The 21914-nt window shown below is 31.1% G+C and overlaps 1 protein-coding gene and 1 long non-coding RNA gene across 5 annotated transcripts; one reads left to right on the forward strand and one right to left on the reverse strand.

The window, feature by feature from the left end:
- Positions 1 to 4416: 4416 nt before the first annotated feature.
- Positions 4417 to 8664, reverse strand: LOC134246814 (uncharacterized). Its single transcript, XR_009987723.1, has 3 exons — positions 8362 to 8664; positions 7472 to 7494; positions 4417 to 4615 (listed from the first exon to the last, which is right to left on the reverse strand). It is a non-coding gene; the product is annotated as an uncharacterized LOC134246814 (long non-coding RNA).
- Positions 5360 to 20078, forward strand: LOC134246811 (uncharacterized). Of its 4 annotated transcripts, none has more exons than XM_062729163.1 (8): positions 5360 to 5474; positions 8959 to 9040; positions 12377 to 12529; positions 12673 to 12788; positions 13151 to 13295; positions 18432 to 18572; positions 19309 to 19439; positions 19544 to 20078. In XM_062729163.1, the coding sequence occupies exons 1-8, from the start codon at positions 5382 to 5384 to the stop codon at positions 19826 to 19828; spliced, it is 1146 nt and encodes a 381-aa protein (XP_062585147.1). In that variant the 5' UTR covers positions 5360 to 5381; the 3' UTR covers positions 19829 to 20078. The 4 variants fall into 4 exon arrangements, with proteins under 4 accessions (XP_062585147.1, XP_062585146.1, XP_062585148.1 ...); XM_062729162.1 differs by having other exon boundaries at positions 18426 to 18572; positions 19544 to 20073; XM_062729164.1 differs by lacking the exon at positions 5360 to 5474 and adding an exon at positions 7208 to 7354 and having other exon boundaries at positions 18426 to 18572; positions 19544 to 20073.
- Positions 20079 to 21914: the final 1836 nt, after the last annotated feature.

Below are 21914 nucleotides of genomic sequence, written 5' to 3' on the forward strand. Positions count from 1 at the left end.
GATAATTAACTCGTTATAACGAATTAACTAACTCGTTATAACGAATTATTTATCTCGTTATAACGAGTTAATTAACTCGTTATTAATTAACTCGTTATTACGAGAAAACTAACATAACCTATCAATACAGTGTCAACTAGATCTATTTGATAAAATTGTGCAACCTATTTTGTTATATGGATGTGAAGTTTGGGGATTTTCAAGTAATGCAATAATAGAAAGGGTTCACCTAAAATTTTGTAAACTTCTACTCCATTTAAAATATTCAACCCCCGATTTCATGATATATGGCGTACTTGGCCGACACCCCATGGAAATCCAAATAAAAACGCGCATGATATCTTATTGGTCAAAATTAATCACTGGAAAGGAAATTAAAATTGCAAATTTATGTTATAAATTAGGCTTCATTATAAATCAAGAAATAGGAGGGAAAATTGTTTGGCTTGAAAATATTAAAAATATCTTAAATAACTGTGGACTCTCAAATGTATGGCTTGAACAAAACCCAATTAATATTAAATGGTTAAAGGCGAAAGTTAAACTCGCATTAATAGATCAATTCAAACAAAGTTGGCAATCAATCCTTCAAACCTCACCAAAGCTTTAAATTATAGAATATACAAAGACGAACTAAAATTTGAAAACTATTTTAATATTTTATCAAAAAAGGACTTAATAACATTCTGTAGATTCCGAACGTGTAACCATCATTTACCAATTGAAAGTGGACGTTGGTTTAATATACCAAAACAAGATAGAATTTGTCCCCATTGTAATTTAAAAGAACTCGGAGACGAGTTTCATTACATATTAAAGTGCAACTCGCTACAAACAGAAAGAAAACTATGCTTAACAGAAAAACACATAAAATTCCAGAATATAATTAGTTTCAAAAACATTATGAATAACAATAAACACTGCTTTCTAAGAAAATTGTGCTCCTTTGTAAAGAAAATAAATAAAATATGCTCCCCGGCCTAAATTCCCATACTTCACATTTATAGTAAGCTACATTTTTTTTTCTTTGTTTTTGTTTAGTTTCTTATTCACGCATGCCTTTCACGACCTATTGTTGTATATAACATCATCTATGTGTTTTTTGTAGTCTCTGTACGCTATTGTAAAATGGTGAAGAAATTCAAAATAAATGATTGATTGATCGTTATAACGAGATACTAACTCGTTATATAACGAGATATTAACTCGTTATAACGAGATAAGTAATTCGTAATAACGAGATAAAACTAAGCCATTAATTATACTAACGAGATAATTAACTCGTTATAACGAGATACTAACTCGTTATAACGAAATACTAACTCGTTATTATGAGATAATTAACTCGTTATGTCGAGCTAATTTTTTTTTTTCAGAAATGAGCCTATCCGGCTTTCGTATGTACACTATGCGAATCAATCATTTTTGAATTAATTTCATTTACTTATTGACAAGTAGAAAAGCATAGTAAAAAACAATACCTGAGATCGATACCTTATAAAGATCAAATTTTAAAAAGTAAACGTATAACACGTAGAACAATTTTTGAAAAAAATAAAAATATGTGCCCGGAAGGGAAGAGGGCTTGAAAGGGTTAGTATGTGAATGCTTAGTTCTAGGAGCAAACTTTGCTAAGTTAAAACTTCTGTCCAAGTCCTTTGAAAGTACGCAATTCCCAATCCTCCCGCCCCTCCCTTTTTGAAGCAAAAAATATAAAACACTGAGAGTTGAAGATAGGGCGGCGAAATTATTTCATTAGTCAATATAGAGGCACAACTTAGGAAATGACTTAGGAAAATTTTAAGATAAGATTGTTTTGTGAAACAGCTGTGACAAATCATAAGAACTTCCTAAGTTTTAACTTAGGCATATCTTAAGTTATGTCTTACGACATATCTTAGGAAACGTTTGTGAAACAGGCCCCAGCACGCTAATCAATACGCTACACAAGTCCTGATGAAGTGTAGCATTTTAATGATGTTTGTGATATGACCATTGACTTGAGGGTCATAAAATTATATTTTTAAGGTATAGTGGGTCTTTGCTCCATAACTTTGGAAACTAAAATATGTATGTTTGTATGCAAACTTTGGGGATTAACTTTCAAAAAAATGGAGAGAAGACCCACTCATATCGATTAATAGTGTTATACTGTGAAAAAATGACTCGTTTTGTCCTTTTTTGTGTGTGTATAATACTTCATAGGCAAATAACTTCAATCTTTATGAGATTGGTGCAAGTTGTAGAGATTTTACATAAAGTATACTTTAATGTTAGATGGAATATTGAGGAAAATTTTGATATAATTGAGATTTAATTTTTCACATTCATGTTTCTCGCGTTATGGGCTTATCTCTCGTCATATTCACCCATCTCCTTTTAACCATACCATTATATTTGCATACTTTCTGTTTTTTCCAACCATGAACCTGCACTCAAAAGTTCCATTCATAATACAGAAATAAATTAATTTTAGTTTTTGAAAGTTCATCAGGACATGAACTATGACGCTTCATGCTGCCATATTTTATGAAGAGCGTATGCTCTTTGTTAAAACGCACTTAAAAAAAATTACACACTGTGAAAAGATTTTTCAAAGTGTTTTGATTTGGTCCCAAATTTAACGCACTTTGCAAAATTTCTTTTCAAAGTGCGTTAATTAATGTCAATCATATGAACGCACTTTGAAAAAATGTGTGTGGCTTGTTCAATATTGTTATAAATCTTGGGATGTCAAATAATTGAACCTGTTTGATACATGTAACTCTTCGGTGATGAGGTCACTTCAGGATGTCAAAGTTAGTGATTTTGATTTTTCCATATTTTGATTTTTTTCCCTCTTAAATGTTTCACTGTCCTTCTTTTTTTCAGTTTGCATGCATTCTATGTAAACTAAAATTTATTGAAAGTTTTTAACGTCATACCAGTTATGCAAATACATATATTTGGATGTAGCATAGGCATCTCTATCGGGGAGGGGGTAGTCACACAAATGTTTTACAAAGATATACATTATTTAGGCATTGAAACTGGGGGGATCCACTTTCAATTTGCTACCGACGGCTATATACAATGTAAAAGAAAAAAAAAGAGTTCGACTGAGAGACCTTCTACTCGTCTTTTCTTTGTTCTCAGTGAGGTTAAATAAGTACATGTAAATAAAAGTTTTTCGAAAGATATAATCACACAAGTTGATTCTCTCAATAACTAAAATCGATAAGTCTAGAATTTGTTTTATGCATATTTTTTTTTTCAAAGTGCGTCAAGTGTCCCCATGGTAAAAAATGTTATGTGCACTCTGAACGCACTTTGCATTTTTTGTTCAAAGTGCGTTTTTTTTTTTTCAAAGTGCGTTGCCACACGCTTCATGATAAATATGCTGGCGAGAAGAGTAGTAGTTCACGTATATCAGGAATTTTCAAAAACTAAATTCATATCTGTCAGTGATATTAATATGATTTTCTGGTGAGTTGCAACAAATTATGCCATTTAACTGTCATTTTTAAAGCAAAATCCTTTGCACTATAGTTTTGACGTGAAGCATGTTTATTATGACGTAACAATGGAGACCAGCTTATTTATGGTAGCTCATGAGAAAATGAATGGTTCGGTGTTCATAAAGAATCATAGTTAATTATCAATTTAATCTGAAGCACAGAGATAACATTTCTTTATCCAAAAAGTACGAAACTGATTTTATAAAAGCTCCTACCAAAATATAGATAGCATTTTGTTCAATAAAAGAGGTCAAATATAACTAAAAGCACTTTATTACAGATACAGACCCGTTCAGTACAATGGGAAGAAAATGGATAAAGATATGCATGTTGCATACACGTTCCAATATTTGTGGATATAGCGTATATCGCAGTTCGGTTATTAAGAACATTTTTAAAAGATCCTCTTGAAGATTAGGAAAAAATTAAAATAACTCATTATTGATTCTTTAGCCAGACTTTAAGCATTAAATTGAGACAAAAACGTACGTAATCTTTCATGCAAAGGTTGAACTTTTTTTTTTAAATTCCGTTAATGAGTTTTTGAGACAATGTATTTCAAATATTGTGCCACAAAACTTTAACGTTTTAAATATCCTTACCTGAAAGACCGTTACTACGGTTGTATTATTGCGGGGTAAATTTGAACTCATAAAAAGCAACACAATTTTACATCCATAGATGTTTAATTATTCTAAAATTAAATCATAAGGAATTATTCTAATTCTTTGCTTTGCGGATTATTACGTGTGAACTGACCCAAACCAGATTATACTTGATAATGCGGCCATGGATAAGTGTCATTCCTTAAATAGATAACTATAAAATATTCAAATTTTATGTTTGACTTCAAAGTTGCAAGTATCATTATTTAAAAGTTAACAATACGTGACTCATCTAAATATGAAATAAAAGTTTAAAGTGGAAGCCTCTATTGATTTTATTAATCACAGATAAAAGCAATTATGATCAATATTTTACGCATGTTTTTGTTCTACGGGCTGTTTCTCGGAGATGGCTTGGACAATCTTCATGAAACTTTCCTCAAAGACGATCACTGGCTGTAATTGTATTGTGTGGTCATTCAGTTTCAAAATGGCTACCGTTGCCATGGAAACCTGCAAAAAAGCAACGAATTTTGTCCAAGAGTGTTGATCTCTCTGGTCCCTTGGACATTCGTCATGAAAGTTTATTGATTTAATAATTAGTATCTGTAATTGTGCGTGTTGCATTAAAAAATTGCAAATTGTCAATAGTTGCCATGGAAACAGGGGTAAAGAGAAAATTCTTTAACTTTAATTTTTAAATCAAAGCATCATAGGGACTGATACGAGTTGATGGTTGTCCAAGCTTAGCTAATGGGTATTGTTTTAGTGATGAAAAAATGAAAGTCTTATCCAGTTCGGGCGACATACAACCGTTCACGGTAGCTCAGTCGGTAGCGCGCTCGCTTCGTGAACGGGAGGTCGTGAGTTCGCATCTCGACCGCGACTGACCTAAGTCGATAAAAAATGGGTAGAAACTGTTCCTTCGCCATGCGCTCGGCACTTTGAAGTGAAAGTTGCGGGTCCTTCGGATGAGACCTTAAAAACCGAGGCCCCGTGTCAGCAGCAGGTGTTGGCACGATAAAGATCCCTCACTGCTCAATGGCCCCGAGTGCCGAGTAAAGGTCAAAATTTGAAGCCCTTCACCGGCATACGGTGACGTCTCCATATGAGTGAAAAATTCTCAAGAGGAACGTTAAACAATATACAATCAATCAATCAATCGGGCGACATACATGTACGCTATTGCTTGCAATAGCAGACGTTCTAGTTTTTTTTAATTACAGTTGTAATATTACCACATACATGTATATAACAGGAAGTTTAAAATACAACGCAAATGTTAACTACGATTTCTTCCGGGATAAAGAATTTAATTTTTTTTCAGATGAGGATTATCAGCATTGCATTTTTTATCAAAATTTATCAACGGGTAAGACTAAAATATGAATGTATTTAACATAATGAATGCTTGATGTAATTTGTGGTTGTGGTCGTCTTAAAATATGTAACATTTATTTGAAGAATAGATTATAAAATATGTATTTAAAAAAAAAATTAAAATTGTAGTTTCAACAATTAAATGTCAAAATTAAAAAAAAGAAAACAATCCATTTAAAACTGCTTTAACACAACCTAAATTCTTAAACAGCACTGTGATTGGGCGAATTTAAAACGGGGCAATATTGTTAGCAAGTGTAAAAGGGCGAAAAAAACATTGAGCTAAAATAACCTTGCATACAGTATTTTCATAAAAACTAGGGATGGCACTTTGTAACCGGTTAAATCGGTTGGAAAACGGTAATTGGTTAGGTAATCTGTAATCGATTAGTCATGAAAATATAATATTTAGTGGTATTTATGGCTCCCGATATTGAGATTGGGGGTAATTGTTCAGTTTGTGTAGTGTTACGTTTATTTAGACTAGACAAAGCTCAATCAGCTCAAACAAAAAAGCCTATGCCCTTGCACTTTTGGTGTAAATCACGAATACGCTTATCGTGCTAGCGATATTTTCCACATTCCTTGTCCCTGTGCAGCTTCAATGCTACTAGATAAATTCATATTCTATACAAATTGTATTTAATAAATTATTTTGTTTTAGTTTTAATGATTATTAAAAAATTAGCGACGATATTATATTTATTTAAGCACTTTTGTTATTTTAAACCAGTGAATCTCGTCCTCTTGATCACCTGTACTGCGTTATTTCAAGGCTGATGACGTCATATTTGACGAGTGGCTTTCTTCTATTACTCAAATGTATTGCTATCAAATATTGCAATTTTACAAGATTTTTATAAATAATTGATAAAATGAACAAATCTAAGATGTTATTTACGCATCACAATATCATTAAAGTCATATACGCTGTATGAACCCCGAATTTTGTGTGAAACAAAATGATTAATGATTTAAAACACATGAAGTGTAATGAAAAATAATTCTTTCCACAAACTTGTACTATAGATGTCGTTGTAATAACAAAACAATTAAACATATCTAGGAATTAAGAATTCAGTCTTTTCATGAATATTGATGAAGGAAGTGCGTAAACAGTAGGCCTATATATAGAAACACATGTCCACGGGATATCACAGACAACGAGGTATGTTGCATTTTGACAACAATTATTAATATAAGGTCAATATGCGTCATAACAGAGAAGATGGTTGATACTGAATACATTAAAAGATAAGTACCATTAAGAGAAAGACGCTTGCCATCCACGTCAAAAGTGAGTAGTATCTCAAACGGCCTACCTTGTTTTCTTTGTACGCCACGTGTATTTATCAATCTAAAAGTAGCGACGGCGTCACGTGATGGATTTATTTAAAAATAGCTATTTTTTTTCCTTGCAGGATAATAAATAATTATAATTTGATAACTTCGTAACGCGTTTAATTTTAATGGTGTAATTTACAGTATTTTCGTAACTTTTATTGATAAACAAATGATATCAATTTCCAATCGTATTTTAACTGGCGCAAGTTATAGCGTGTATACTTTTAATTAAATCTGTGGCTTGTTAAATTATCCGTGACGTCACAATTAACTTTCTATACAGTATACGAATTTGAACTCTGACCTTCCTTAACATAGCTGAGTTACTTTTATGTTCATCGGTCTTGGTTATTTCTTTAAAAGTGGATCAGGTGCATTCATTACGAAAATAAATGACTAAGGGCTGTTTATGACAAAGAAATCAGAAGTATACTGTTTCAAAGACTGGAAGATTGTCAACTTTCAGTATACAGAGTGCTTTAGTATAAGAGCTACATTATTCATATGCGGGAATGTCATTTTCAGTTTGTGAGTATATTATGTCGTAATTCGTTTTTTGATAAAACTTTTATAATATTGCTGTGTTTATATAGCGAGGAAAAACTTTTTTCTCAAATTCAAAAATTTAAGATTAACAGTACTCACTCTAGACGGATCTATTCTCTTTTCTGAAATGTGAAATAAGAAAACTTTAACGTTTATGTAGAAATGAAGTACTATAATTTTACATTGCCATTCAGTGGTCATGGATAAAAACAGTAAATTATCATTAACAATAATTTTTGAATTTAATCAAAGATGCTGCCATGGTAACTGAAATTGAAATTTCTGTACAATTATTTAAGATGCTATTCCGACAGTTGTTGTCTTGTTGCAGTTTACCCACAAAAAGAGACAATCAAGGATCCTTATTATATTTATATTTTCTTGCAAGTTTCAAGTTCAACTGCTACTTTTCATTGCCTTCGTTACAAGTTCAAACCAGTAGAGCTACACTCTCGACAGAGACTTCTGGTTTCTTGTTCATTGAAATTGAAATCTTAAAAGTTTTATATGTACGTGTAGTTTTCTGATCAAGACTGAAGGCAAATAAAATGTTGTTGTTTTTCTTTTTTATTTCTGTTGTTTTTAAAAACATTTTATCTATACGGAAAAAAACTTCTTGAAATTTAGAATTATAAGATTAGTCTGGACGCATTGCTGATAACCGATAAGCAATTATATATTTTATTGCCATGTGCTTTAGAAATACTTATCACTGTGCATTTGTTTTTACTTTTACTAAGTACCTAGTTTGTAAGGATAAAGTGACAGTGCATATGTCAATCAAACGCATACCAAAATAAGTAGTTTTAATAATGCACATTAAAAATTCTAAACACTCTTCTATTATATTTAGAAGTGAAATGCTCTAACAGTCGCATCAGTCAATATATTAAAGTGAAATCATTGGAAAATATTAACTTCAAATCTCGGTTCCAGACCCACCAATAAATATTGACAATTTACCTCGTTATGAATATTTGTTTGCATACCTTGTTTTGCTTACGTTGTTGCACTTTTAAGACTATATCTGTAAAAACAAAACAAGAAAACTTTAATGAAGCTTACGAAACAAGAATAATACGGGATGACATCAAATAAATCCTTTAAATCAACAAATCACAAATAAATTTATTGTATTTTCCAACTAAGTTTTTATTCAAATTAAAGTTCCTTTTATATGTAACAATCTTGAGACTTACAATATGTAACCACTATAGTTTACATAAATTTTATAGGATTATATTTTAAATGAGTTTAGAATGAAGATATTCAAGATGCTTTTAAATATAATACTTGCGGTACATAACATTTTACTTGTTATTCACTGTTTTTCAACATTAGGGTTTGTATATTTAAGAGGCAATTTGAAATATACAGTCAATCCGGATGTGTTGTGGATGAAGAGTTGTTAAGTTTCTGAATATAAACAAGAAGAAGGTACTGATTGTTTGCATAAAACAAGGATGAAATTATATATGCTTAGTGGTTACATTTCGACGACTTTCTCATAATTGCCGAGTACAAACAATTTGTTCCTTAACACAATGACTTACTCTTTATTATTTTTACATTTTTTTTAAATTTAGATTAGAAAAGATGTGTCAGAAATGAAAAAGTGTAAATCATCGCTGCATTGCCTGTTCTGTTTATCACTTCTGGTATTGAATGGTAAGTATACTTTTAACAATGTGAAGTAAAGTATTATTTTGTACATTTGAGGATATTTATATAAAAGAAAAGATGCGTTCATCCGAAAAAGCTCTACTTTTCATAAGAGGATTATCTAATACGAAAGGCATTTTAACGAGATAATTTTGTATCCCTTTGTAACAAACGAATTATCTTATCATGAGATGTATAGCCGCCTCATGCTATATGCTATGGCATATCAACATTGATTTAACGTTGAATCAACGTTGCCCTTAAACCTTGAATTTACGTTAAAATTTGATTACATATAGAAATTGAAGCAATTAATGTTGAAACTTTAGCGTTGTTTCAACGTCAAATATTTGGCATAATACTGATTTCATGATAATGTCAAAAATATGGATATCGAAGTTTTATTACATTTTCATGGATACACGCTTGTTTTATTTATTATGACACACTGTCAAGTGTGTACAAAATATTTATGTTTAGACCATAATGGATTTAATTTTAAAACTCAAACATTTACAATAGTAAACGAGCGTTATCTCGTAAAGTTCATCTTCAACGTTGTTTCCACAAATATCAATGTTGAACAAGAAAGCATTGATTAACCATCAATTGTCGCCCGGGAAATATAAAGTAAACAATGGAAATGAGTTTTGATCATCAAACCGCTTCGCTATGTGTAAAAAAAACATGCATCTAAATGATGGAGACGATAGTCGAGAATATTTTGAAAACTTATAGTAGGATGAAAATCGAACGAAAATGATACCCTTTTAAACTTTATCAATGCCTCAAGTAAATGTAGGCTATATAAAATATAAATTAAAACTAGACACATGCATTACCTATAATCAAAATTGTATTTTACTTTAAGAATATAAAACACGAACTGTGTAGAGTACGTTTTATGCGATAAGTAAAATTTGATGTTCTTAAAAAAGGGACCTGTCGTTTTTTTAATAGTAAAAGATAAGTAATTTTATATATCAAAAATACGAAAAACATGCATATTTTTGCAGACTCACTTTATGGATGTAAATATATTATGTACTTTAATTTATAAATGGAAAGAACAGTCTGATTAACAATCTTTTCATTGTTTAAAAAACCTTTAATTTTGAATAACTTCTCCCACCTCAATCCCCATACACCAACACTTAAACTTATATGTATAGAGCAGCCCGGTCCTCCGGACTGCAATAAACGTTGAACACTGGTTGAAAGAAAGGTTCATTTTTCTTTGATATATTTGCCAAACTGCTATTTCTATATCGTGGTTTTATATAGATTTGTACCTTTTTTCAAATTTTAGAAGCATATCATTAAACTTCTTTTTAAAAGCAATTGTTTAAAATTAAATTTTCCTGGAATGTAAAAAAAAATGCTTATATGAAATGTCAATTACAAACCAGTAGTTCTGTATGATTTTAAGAGCGTTCTCATGACATTTTAACAAAATAACATAAGCATTTTGTGTCAAAGATTTGTGACACATACAAAAAAAACTTCATTGTGATTACAATTAAACATATTTCAGTGAACATTGAACGCATAAGTTCTACGCAGTCAATATTTTGTGAAATATCACCCGTCGTCAAGCAGTATTGACTGTATTGCTACTCTTGAGGGCATGGTTTTATTACTAGTACTCTTTGGGTCATAATGTTTCTAAACAAATGTTTCCCGACCTATTTGATTCATGTAATTTGCATGAAAGTAAAATATATTAGAAATAATGACTGAACATGCAGGCTACATATCTAAATTAGAGAAAATGTCAACAAAATGTGAACAAATTGTGAGAGTAACTTTCGAATCGAGACTGATACATAAAAAAAAAAAGAAAATCTAAAATACTTAGGATGAGGGAAATTATTCGGAAGCGTATATGTACATGTATTTACACTTGTGTGAATTAGACCTACACGTTGTCTTAGTTGATATTCTTACCAACATGTAAAATGTTACATTTCCTGATATATTTTTACACATATTTTGAATTGTATCATTTGATGTTTTTTGCAAAACTCACAGTACCTTCTTTGATTTGATTGAACTTTTAGCTATAAACTATTTACAATTAAAAAGATATTAAGAATATTCATTTTATTTACATGTATTATCACAGCAAGAGATTTAATAATTTCTGCCCCTTGAGGTCAAATATACATGTACGGCTACTCTGTCCCGAAAAGACACATTCAAAATTGTGAGGTAAAGGGTTTCAACTTATTATTGTTTGGTCCTGATTAAATAATCATTACCGTTTTTTTTTTTTGGTTCAGTTGCAATCTCGCTCACGGATATATGTACCCCGTATGAATGTGGCTGGAATGGAAAAATTTCCTAAATCTCTAACTGGAATAAAAATGTATTGAACTGATTCTAAAGTATAAAGCCTGGTATTTTGTCCATAGGAATAAGGGTCATAAGCAATTTTTTTTTATAATAAGCAAATAACTACATGGCATTGCATAGCTATGATGTTCCAAGGTGCCTCTTCCAAAATTGAAATTTTTGGCCCACGGGTGACAAGTACTGGTTGGGGTACGGGCTGTGTTTGATTATACAGTCAAAACGCGTTAAGTCTTTAAAAACCATCTGTGAACTTGTGTATGTACCAAATAAAGGTAAAGCATAGTTGTGCTGAGCAAGATAGTCAAATTTATGATTGTCTATGGCCCCCTGATCTGATGTTCAAGGGTAAGGGGCGGATATGATTGAACATATCGTGAATATGCATTTGATTATCTGAAAAATGTCTTCTTTTGTACTGGATATTTAGCAGATACAGGTGAAATAAGAAGATTTGATCGCTACAATGTAGTATAAAATGCATTTTTATAGTTTTAATGGTCGAGCGGATTTGTAATTAAATACGAGGCGCATATATATTAAATAAAACATTAAATGTTACATGTATTCTAAGAGCGACAAGAGGACAATAAGTGAAAAGTATTGTACTGAATGTACCTTGGAAACACTGTATTTTACGCATAAGCATTATTGTAATATAGTGATGGAGTGTAGTTAGCACTAAATATATAAGTCTCTGAGTTGTTGCTGATTACATGTACCCAGCTAGTTATTGTGTTAATCCCTGATCAACCGGATTCCCTTTCCCATTTGTATATTTTATATATTTACCATTCCATGGTTAAAAGGGTTTCTGTTAGAAATTGTTGAATACATCTACCAAATTTCACCAAGAAAATTTAGAGAGAAGAATGACTACACTGTCTTAATAGTTTCTAAAGAGCCCTCAGAGTATGTAATTTTATCAAATTAAAAAGAAGATGGCATAAATTATAATTTAAAATAAAATATGTTGATTTTTATTTTTAGTTGATATCATAAGTATGTCTTGGAATTGGTTTGAGGCTCAGCGATATTGCAGTAAAAACAATGACACATTAGAATATAATGCCTCTTCCAATTCAACAGTGGATTTTTGGTCTGGTGTATACAAACGACACTCATTGTGGATAAAAATTCTAGGTAAATTGTGTTTGAGAGATAGAGAAAGAGCTTGATGTTTTATTAATATCTGCAAGTGTCAAATTCAAAATGCAATACATGTATGCATTTACCCTTTTTATTTGATATGGAAAGATTTCAGGTAAGGTTACAATTTATTGTAGGCTGTTATGATTTAAACGCGGTACAACACCACGAAGAATTCCAGATGCACTATCTGTCAGCTGGATTTTGTCAAGAAATGTGTACAACTGTAAATTCAACCATTTTTGGAATTAAGGTAGTATTTACAGAGAATATTATCCCATTTTTTTCTATGAGGCCATCTTTGAAATAATGTTTGCTTGCTCTTTCCCGACAACTCAGGGTAATAATAGTAGTTCGGTAGGTAAGTGGCAAAATATTTTTTTTCTTAAAAAATTCAACATATATGTTGACCAAATGGGAAAATTTCAGAAAAATCTAAATTCCCAGTTTTAAAGTTCTGAGGGTATCATCCCATTGATTTGGGTAATAAAGAAGTGGTTGAAGTTACGTCTGCTATCCCATATCATCTTTATTTTGTATCGTTAATACCTGTCCCTCGTAAATTTCTTTTCAGTAATACTTTCAAACTGAGAATATTTTATGGATTCTTTGCAGAAAAATAAATGTGTGTGCATTAAGAGTCCAGTTTTGGCTAGAACGATTCCATCCAACTTCTGTAATGAAGCATGCAATCAAGACACAAGTGACATACAATTCTCAGAATGCGGTGGATCTAACGCCTACACTTTATACATTGCAGGTTAATTCCATTACTGAAATATGGTGATTAATAAATGTTGTGCTCCTTACATTTTTTTTAATAAAAATATTAGTAATACAGAGATATATCTGCTACCGTTTTTTCTACAATAATTCATTGGTACATCAGTATATAAGGTAATACGACGACATTAAACCCGTAACTTTAAAAAAAATTGTGCATCAAATCATAGGTTTGTTTTTATCATTTTAAATATTTATTGTGTCAATCTCTCTAAAATACTATAACAAATATAGCCCCTTTATTCGGTCAATCAGGTTTCTCCATGGGCCGTTTAACGCGATGGTGCTGTCACAGTTAAATCGTTGAGCGCCACAGTTAAAATATATCAGAGCCATAGTTTAAATCTTAGCGCCACAGTAAGTTCATCGTCGGCAGTAAGATAAATTTGCAAATTTGCAAATTTATAGACTCATTGAACATCACTAATACGTTCCGTTTTTCATTTTCTAATGCATTGCCGTTTGTAATTCATTATATGTAGGACCCTTTGTTTGACTTGTACAAGCAATTATCTTTTAGAACTCGCTGGACACTCGAATGAAAAGGGACAAACCTTTTTTTTTCCATAGGACAAGATAATTGCAAACGATTTTTTTGTATTAATTGATTCACGCAGTTCTGCAGAGAACAACGTCTCTAAAATTGGCTTCGAAGGGCGGGTCAAACATCGCACGTGTATTGTACGTTATGGTAATATTTTTGCAATGTTGAAAAATTAACGTTTTAAAGGTACTTGGACACAGATTTGAAGTTAATTTTTTCTCTATAATATAACGAATAATATATTTTAATAGCATTTCAAACAAAAATTAATTAAAAATCTTATTTCGTTTAAAAGTTATTAAAATTTCAATTGTTTTGGCGGGTTTGATTGACACATCCTTGCACTTTTACAAATTTTAATTTTACTCTTAATACTTAGGAAAAGTGGCAATCTTGTTGTGTATGAATGAAAAGTATTAATACTATAATCCAGAAAATTCAGAGTAGACATGTTCGAAAGCAAAACAAACACACAATATATTCTTAGTCCGTGCAGTTGTGGTGAGCAGACTTTGACTATTGAACGCACCCGCTAAAATCAAAACATCAACAAAAACAGAGCTCCTGCCTTGTTTACAAAAACTGTGTACATAACACGTGTGATCGATTTGCACACACGACTTAGCTCGGAATGACGATACTTGTGAAGGCGTTTTGCTTTCTAACATTTCTACTCCGAATAAAATTATTTTTCTGGATTAAAGTTTTAATATGTCTAATTAAAACACAACAAGATTGCCATTTTTCTGAAGGATTAAGAATAAAATTAAAATATGTGAAAGTGCAAGGATGTGTCAATCAAACCCGCCAAAAAATTTGAAGTTTTAATAACTTTTAAATGAAATAAGGTTTTTAGTTAATTTTTGTGTGAAATGCTAATAAAATATATAATTCGTCATATTACTGTGTAGTATGTAGAAAATATTAACTTAAAATCTGTGCCCAAGTACCTTTAATATGGCCCTATAACTCTTCAGACAACTGACTGCAGATATTTAGCGTAATTGTGTAACTTTCCAGATTTTTCTGTGTCCATTATGACCTTTATTATCTTTTGTAAACATTTTTTTTTTCAAATAGAGTTTAATGGTTAAACCTTATTGTTACTGGTACTTTTATTTCAGATTCGATGAACCAATTTTTGTTTAGCTTAGTAGTACGTTTGTGTGATTTTTATTTGTTTATTCTATTTTGCTTTACTTCATTTTTTTTTACAGTATTCATATATTTCGGAAAAATTCTTATTTTTTATTTACACCATGCTTGTTCAAGATCGATAAATTGCTTTTATTACTAGTAATGAATTTGTTATTCAATTTGGCAAATAATAAGTGCCATTTGTGCAATAACTAACAATTGTTTCATTAGGGTTGAGTGTTTTTGAAATTTATTTTGCGGTTCCTTCCCGATTTTTTTCGCAAAATAATCGAATGATAATAACACTTCGCGTTAATATTGCGCCACAGTTCAGTTTGAAATAATCGAGAACGCTGGGTCAATCTATAATATATCGACAAAACAGAAAAGCACATCGATATACATTTCTGTCAAGTCGATATGGATTGACGAAGTAAAAGGGCTATATTTGTATAATAATTTCAGATTTGTTTAAAATATTGTTTTAACATAATTCACCCATTCTCAATATAAGGGCACAAATGCCTCTCTGATTTTTTAAAAAATGAAGTTCAAGATAACAATTTTTCTATCAATTACCTTTGAAAGAAAGTATGTGAAGATTTTGTTTCCAGATTTTTTTTCATCAAATATTAAAACATGGGTTAATGACAAGACGGTAAAGTAGAGGGTGATTTTATTCAAAAATATAGCTTGAAATGTACGTTACTCTTTCTTCAATGTCCAAAAAGATATGTAAAAAAAATGTAGTCATTAAAATCACAATTGGAATATCTCATCTTAACACCAGAACATCCTACCAAGTCTGTCAGCAACATTCGGCATACGAACGTGCGTTTGATTTTTCCTTTCAAAAAACAAAGGTTACTTTTTGATCCAGATGTATAAAAACATTTTTTAAACATATGCTTTAAATTCTTCTCTCTGTTTTGTTATGAGCAATCAGTTTGGAATCTTGTCATTTTCTATAGATACTGGAACTTAACATGTACATGTAGTAAAATTCTATTTTGTAGTTACTGTCTTTTTTAACATATATCCATGCCGATTTAGAAAACTACGTAAATGTAACGTACATTTCAAGATATATTTCTGTTTAATAAAAAGCTTAAAATTCATCTAAAAATTCATCGTTTTGTTTCAGTTTATTCCAAAAAAGATTCTCTGTGTAATCACATTGTGTTATATGTCACAATCACCACTATAAAGACACGATTGCCTCAGAATATGAGTAGGTAACGTACATTTCAAGCTTGTAATGATATGTAAATTAGTAATAAGAAAATATTGAAAAAAAAAGCCATTATTGACATGAAAATCATTTCAATGAAGAGTTTTAACGCAGTAATATAAGAAATCATAATGTAACAAACGAGGCTATTGTCATCAACTACACGAAGGTCACGTCACTTCGGTAACGCTCATTTCACATATTATTGGGGAGTCCCCTCCACCTCAGTTCATTACCATTCTTTTGTGCTGTTTCGCTGAAATTGACACCGGTCGTAGCCTAGTTACTTCTACCTGTGTGCAAAGGTACAGACAAAAAAAAAATAAGAGTCAGACGTATTTTGCTATGATCTAACAAATGCTCGTGTTTGGCCATTGAAACTTAACATAAATCTATTCCGAATATATCCATCGACAGTCTTGTTAACAATTTTATTTAGTATGTTGCAACATCGTTTGTCAAAACACAAACATACGTGCTTTTCAGCAGATCTGGAAAAATATAACCCAAAATGCAATGATTCAAACAAAACTGAGTATTGTGTGCCTTTCAGTATTTAAAATGTACGTGACCGTCTTGTGTTCTGGGTTTATTTGTTTTGTTTCTTTTTTTTTTCTTTTTTTTTTCTTTTTTTTTTTTACCAATTATATAAGCCTATGCATACCTTGTTTTAAATTATCAACAACAATTCAATTAATATTGACGAAAAGTCGCATATTAAAAGTAAACAAAATGCAAAAAGGTTGCCAAAGATGAATTAAAGACACTTAAAAATAAATTTTCTACCACATTTACGAGGATTGGGGGTGCATTTAGATGGATTTATGTGGTCAGTTGGCAAATGGATTGTAACGATAATTTTGTTTCGCTCCTGTAAACGCAATTCATTGACTGAATAAAAAAATATGTCAGTTAGAAATACGCAAAATGTACGTTACCATACGTAACGTACATTTCAAACTAAAAATCAATTCTCTTCCACAAGCGTACGTTAGACACGCAATATATTGATACTATCTGAACTTGCATATCATATTCATATTCATATCGTATTCAGAAATATATTCCAGGTATCAAAATTATATTACATATAATTGACCTTAATATATTTTTTTCCTCAACAGAAACGTTTCTTTTCATTAATTTTGGGATTTAGCCGACCTCCAACCTTTGAAACTTTCCTTTGTGTACACATTCGAGTGTGTGAAAGTATGAGAATACATGAAAATTCGTGCGAGATTCACTTAATTCTAATTTCATGGTAACGTACATTTCAGTAACGTACATTTCAAATGATCACTTTTCATGTAAAAAATAATTTTTAATTGTGTTGAGCAAAACGTCTTTGCCAGTTTACAGGATACAAGGGTTTGCTTATTCAGAGTCGTCTCATATTTTCTACTTAATATATATTCTTAATGGAAAAATATAGGTAACGTACATTTCTTTCTTATCTCTACGATTGAAAATGTCTTTCATTCCGTAAACATATTGATAAAAGTTGCTCAAATTGTTCAATTTCATGTTACATTATCTAAGTAGGAGTAATTAATCCTTTGAAATTTCAAATTTAGCCCATCAATAAATAAAGGAGAACAAAACTATCAGGTGTATAATCTTTGTGTTTGTTTGTAATGTGGTTGAAATAGAATTAAGCGACAGGGACATTGCACAATAAAAATTATTTATTATCACTAAGAAAATGTATTTATTGTTATGAAAAGAAATATATATGATACAAGGTTTAACTTATCCGAAAATTTTTACTTGAGAATCAAAACTATATATTACACAGAGGGGATTCAGCATAATATTTGCCTCGGCGACAGTAACGTACATTTCAAATAGGCTACTATATTTGAATTTGGAACTCCTTAAATACCCTTTCAGATCGATAATTATATGAATTCTTATTCATTGTTAAATGACTATTTATAATGTTGATTTAAAAATTACATCAGTGGTATTTCTTCTAAATGAAAATGAGGCGACATTATTTGAGCCCTTATATTGAGAATGGGTGAATTAAGTAAGTTCTGCATTTTTTTCAAAACTTTCTTTAAACTCAATCTTTTCCCTATAATCTTTGCACTTAAAGTGTTTCAAAGTTTAGATTCATCCGATCAGAAAAAGGTGTGGGGGCAATTTGATGAGGTTGTAAATAGTCACTGGTTAATTCTTGTTCATATTCATAGATATAGATACACCAGAATCAACAAATTTGACATCAACTGAATTTAATAGAAAATCAGCCTGTCTTGCTATCAACTGTGGTACTGTCGAAACGTTTTCCATATCTTCTGGTTGTTCTGAGTCATATTCCGGAGTCTGTGAAGATAAAGGTATCCTTTGTTCACATAAAGAAATTTTATGCACCCCTTTCTTACCGATTTTTGAAAATCTATGAATAACCAATAAACACATAATAGTGTAAAGTTTCGGTTGTGTTTTTATTATCTTGTCATGTCTGTAAACCAAATCTTTTCGTATTTATTTTCAGAGAAATATAATGGTTGCATTAAACGTTGAAAATTAATTATATGCATTAATTTTATATTTATTCTTCTATATAAAACTAAGAAACAAAAATATATGATTTACTTCACAATTCATGAATAATACTGTAGACTAGGATTATTAAGCTGTATATGTTTCGTTTGTTTTATGTTTAACGTCCCTCTCAAAATTTTTAAATTAAACTGGAGACACAACCACTTGCAAGTAGAGAGCTGCAAATTTTGAACTATACTCAGCACTCATGGACATTGAGGAGTGAGCGATATTTTTCGTGTCAGCATCTGTTGCTACACAGGACTTCGGTTTATACGGTCTCATCCAAAGAACTCGTCGCTACGTCCCACAGTGGGATTTGAAACGGCGACGTTAGGATAAATTCATTACTCCGCGATTCTAGAACAAACACCTTTACACTGAGACTTAGCTGCTGCTTAGCAGAAGCTGTTTCGTGGAAGCCCTCATTCATTAACTTATTTCAGTCGTGATATCTTTTAATTATTTTTAAATCTTAAACAGTCTTATTATATCAAGTCCAATATTTTGTTTCTGTCTATTTTAAAGGATATCTAGGTTGTTTTGAAGATCAGTGGTCGAGAATCTTGAAAGATGGGCCTATAACATCGGATAAGACGACTGTAACAGAGTGTAAAAACATTTGCTCAGAAAAGAAAACAAAATATTATGGTGTTGAGGTGACTTAGTCTAATACCTGTACATACATAATCTAATACATTCAAATTCACGGTAGCCAAAGGACATTAAAAGAAATACAATGCATTTTTATTTAATTTTATAGAATTCAAACGAATGTTTTTGTGGAAACACAATTACATCAAGAGTAGAAAAGCCTGAAGGCGAATGCAACATGCAATGTCGTGGAGATGTTCGTCAAACTTGTGGTGGATCATGGGGAATCAATATCTACAGAAATCCGTACTACATAATAGGTTCCTGTACAAGTATTTTTATAAAGTATAGGCCAATAGACCGCAAAGAGTTTTTTTTATTAGGCGGTGTGTGCCCCCACTTTTTGGACAGTTTAAGACTTTGGGGTAGGGTAGGGCTTTCAGATTTCTTTTAGATAAAACCGTTGAAACAGGCCTGTCAAAGGCATACGGAAACTTTATATATTTCACGTATATTCTCATATACTTTCACTTTGCTCATGATAACATTTTTTCAAGGTTCAGTTGAATTTTTTTATGGATGAATTCATAAGAGGCCAAATGTTTCATTCCCATTTTTTTTCATTTATTCCGATTTTTTGATTGAAAATTCATATTGATGTATTTTTTTTTATTTTCAATGATTTTTTTCCCTCCATTTTTTAATTAAACTCGTGTCAACATTGTATTTTGAAATCTAAATTTATTTTCCCTTTGAATTATATGACCTGGTGAATTCTTACTTCCGTTTTACACCGTCCCAGGTGAAGATGTCTACATGTATTGCAATCGGTGAATCGACCCCTCTCTGTATGAAAATTTTGAAAATACATATTTTAATTAAAATTATGAAATTTTTAAAAATAACTGATCATTGCCAAATAAATGAGAGAGTCTTGAATACCATTCTAATAAATGCAAATAAACAGAGTGAAACCAGCTTAATTCAAGTTTTGAATCCCCACATCTTTTCCTCTCCTTAACATAGTAAAATAGTATCGTAATTCTGTATTTATAACTGTATAAGACTACACACTAGTATCTGCATTACGGAATATGACGTCATCTTTATAACGTATTATTTCTTTAAATACTAATTACGGTTTTTGTACTACTGGTAAACTCTTTTAAACAAATAGTAATGCAGATTTTAAACTAGATGCTGTCATGAGACAGTAATACCCGCACTAAGGTGTTTGCCTCTAAATGCAGACTTCTTCATATTGGGCTTTTCCAAGGAAAAAGTCAATATAATTCAATAATTTACATAATACATGTTTTATCAAATTGAGCATAATATGCTGAGGTGACCATGTGACCCATGGGCCTCCATCTAATAGGTATTTCATATTCTTAATTCATTACCAGTCTGAAATTAAACAACAGAATTAAATTAATGATGTAAATTAGGTTTGATAAGGAGGGGGGGGGGTATAAATTTTTGGCACATAATTAAAACTTTTAAATCTATTTTCTCATATCTATAGATCAATAACAAATAATATTATTCAAATTAGTGTAAAGCGTTTTTGATGAATTTTTCAAAATGTGCAAAGTTTATTTATATTTGATTAGGCAGTTCTAAACTTCTTGAAAGCTGCCATATACACAATCAATGTAGTCAACCCCCACCCCTCTCCCATCAACACACACACACAGACACACCTTATTTGTCTGTTTTTGGAAATATGCCTAGATGGCAATGTTAAGATAAAACATCTTTCGTAAATGATAATTTTCAATTTGTTCTTCCGCTATACATGTATTTGAACACCTGAATCACAATGGGCTTGCGTCACGTACCCAACTTAAGTACTAGTTTTACCATTGGCATTATCATTTTTAGATTTCACTGCACGTGCAGTAGGCTACTAGTGTTGTATACACATCATTGCATATATGTCAGTAGGAATTATTTCATTTTGTGTTTTAATTGGATTATATTTCATGAAGATTACAGGACATAAATAATGACAATCGGTAAGTACAAAGTTTCGTATAGATTTGGGTAAAATAGTCTGAAATGCAAACGGTTACGTTCAAGTTTAAAGAATCAAAGATCATCCGATGCTGCATCTAGAGACAAATTTGACATTCTGAAGAGTTATCCCCCGTTATCAACGTTACATTCAGTTAGGCCTACAAGATCCAGATTTTTTTTTCTGGGACTGGGAGGGAGGGGGGTTTCCAGACCAGAATTTCCTGAGAATCAAAAAAAAAAAAAAAAGAAGTTACGTTTGGGTCTGTTTTCTAAGGTGGAGGGACACTTAAGGTACTTGTTTACTCACCATATTTTGACAACAACGGGTCGCCGTACTTATAAATGTCGTAAATTTGACAAGTTGTGTAAATGAATAGTTTTGTATTTAAAACTATATATAAGAGTAAAACATTACACATAAAACTAATATTTATGGGTTTTTATGTTCTAATATTTATAATTTATCGAAAATATACGGTTTACGACATATTCCGCATCAGCGCGGTAAATGTAAACAACAT

The sequence above is a fragment of the Saccostrea cucullata genome, unplaced genomic scaffold (assembly GCF_032062105.1).
Source record: "Saccostrea cucullata isolate Sc308-1 unplaced genomic scaffold, CSIRO_AGI_Scuc_v1 ctg2115, whole genome shotgun sequence".
NCBI lineage: Eukaryota > Metazoa > Mollusca > Bivalvia > Ostreida > Ostreidae > Saccostrea > Saccostrea cuccullata.

What these genes read in the sequence shown, in the direction of transcription:
- LOC134246811 (XM_062729162.1), top strand. Translation starts at nt 5,382, where the DNA reads ATGTTAACTACGATTTCTTCCGGGATAAAGAATTTAATTTTTTTTCAG. An exon ending in ATTGTGGATAAAAATTCTAG is followed by an intron (nt 12,530 to 12,672) that starts GTAAATTGTGTT and finishes AATTTATTGTAG; the next exon opens with GCTGTTATGATTTAAACGCG. An exon ending in CGGAGTCTGTGAAGATAAAG is followed by an intron (nt 18,573 to 19,308) that starts GTATCCTTTGTT and finishes TCTATTTTAAAG; the next exon opens with GATATCTAGGTTGTTTTGAA.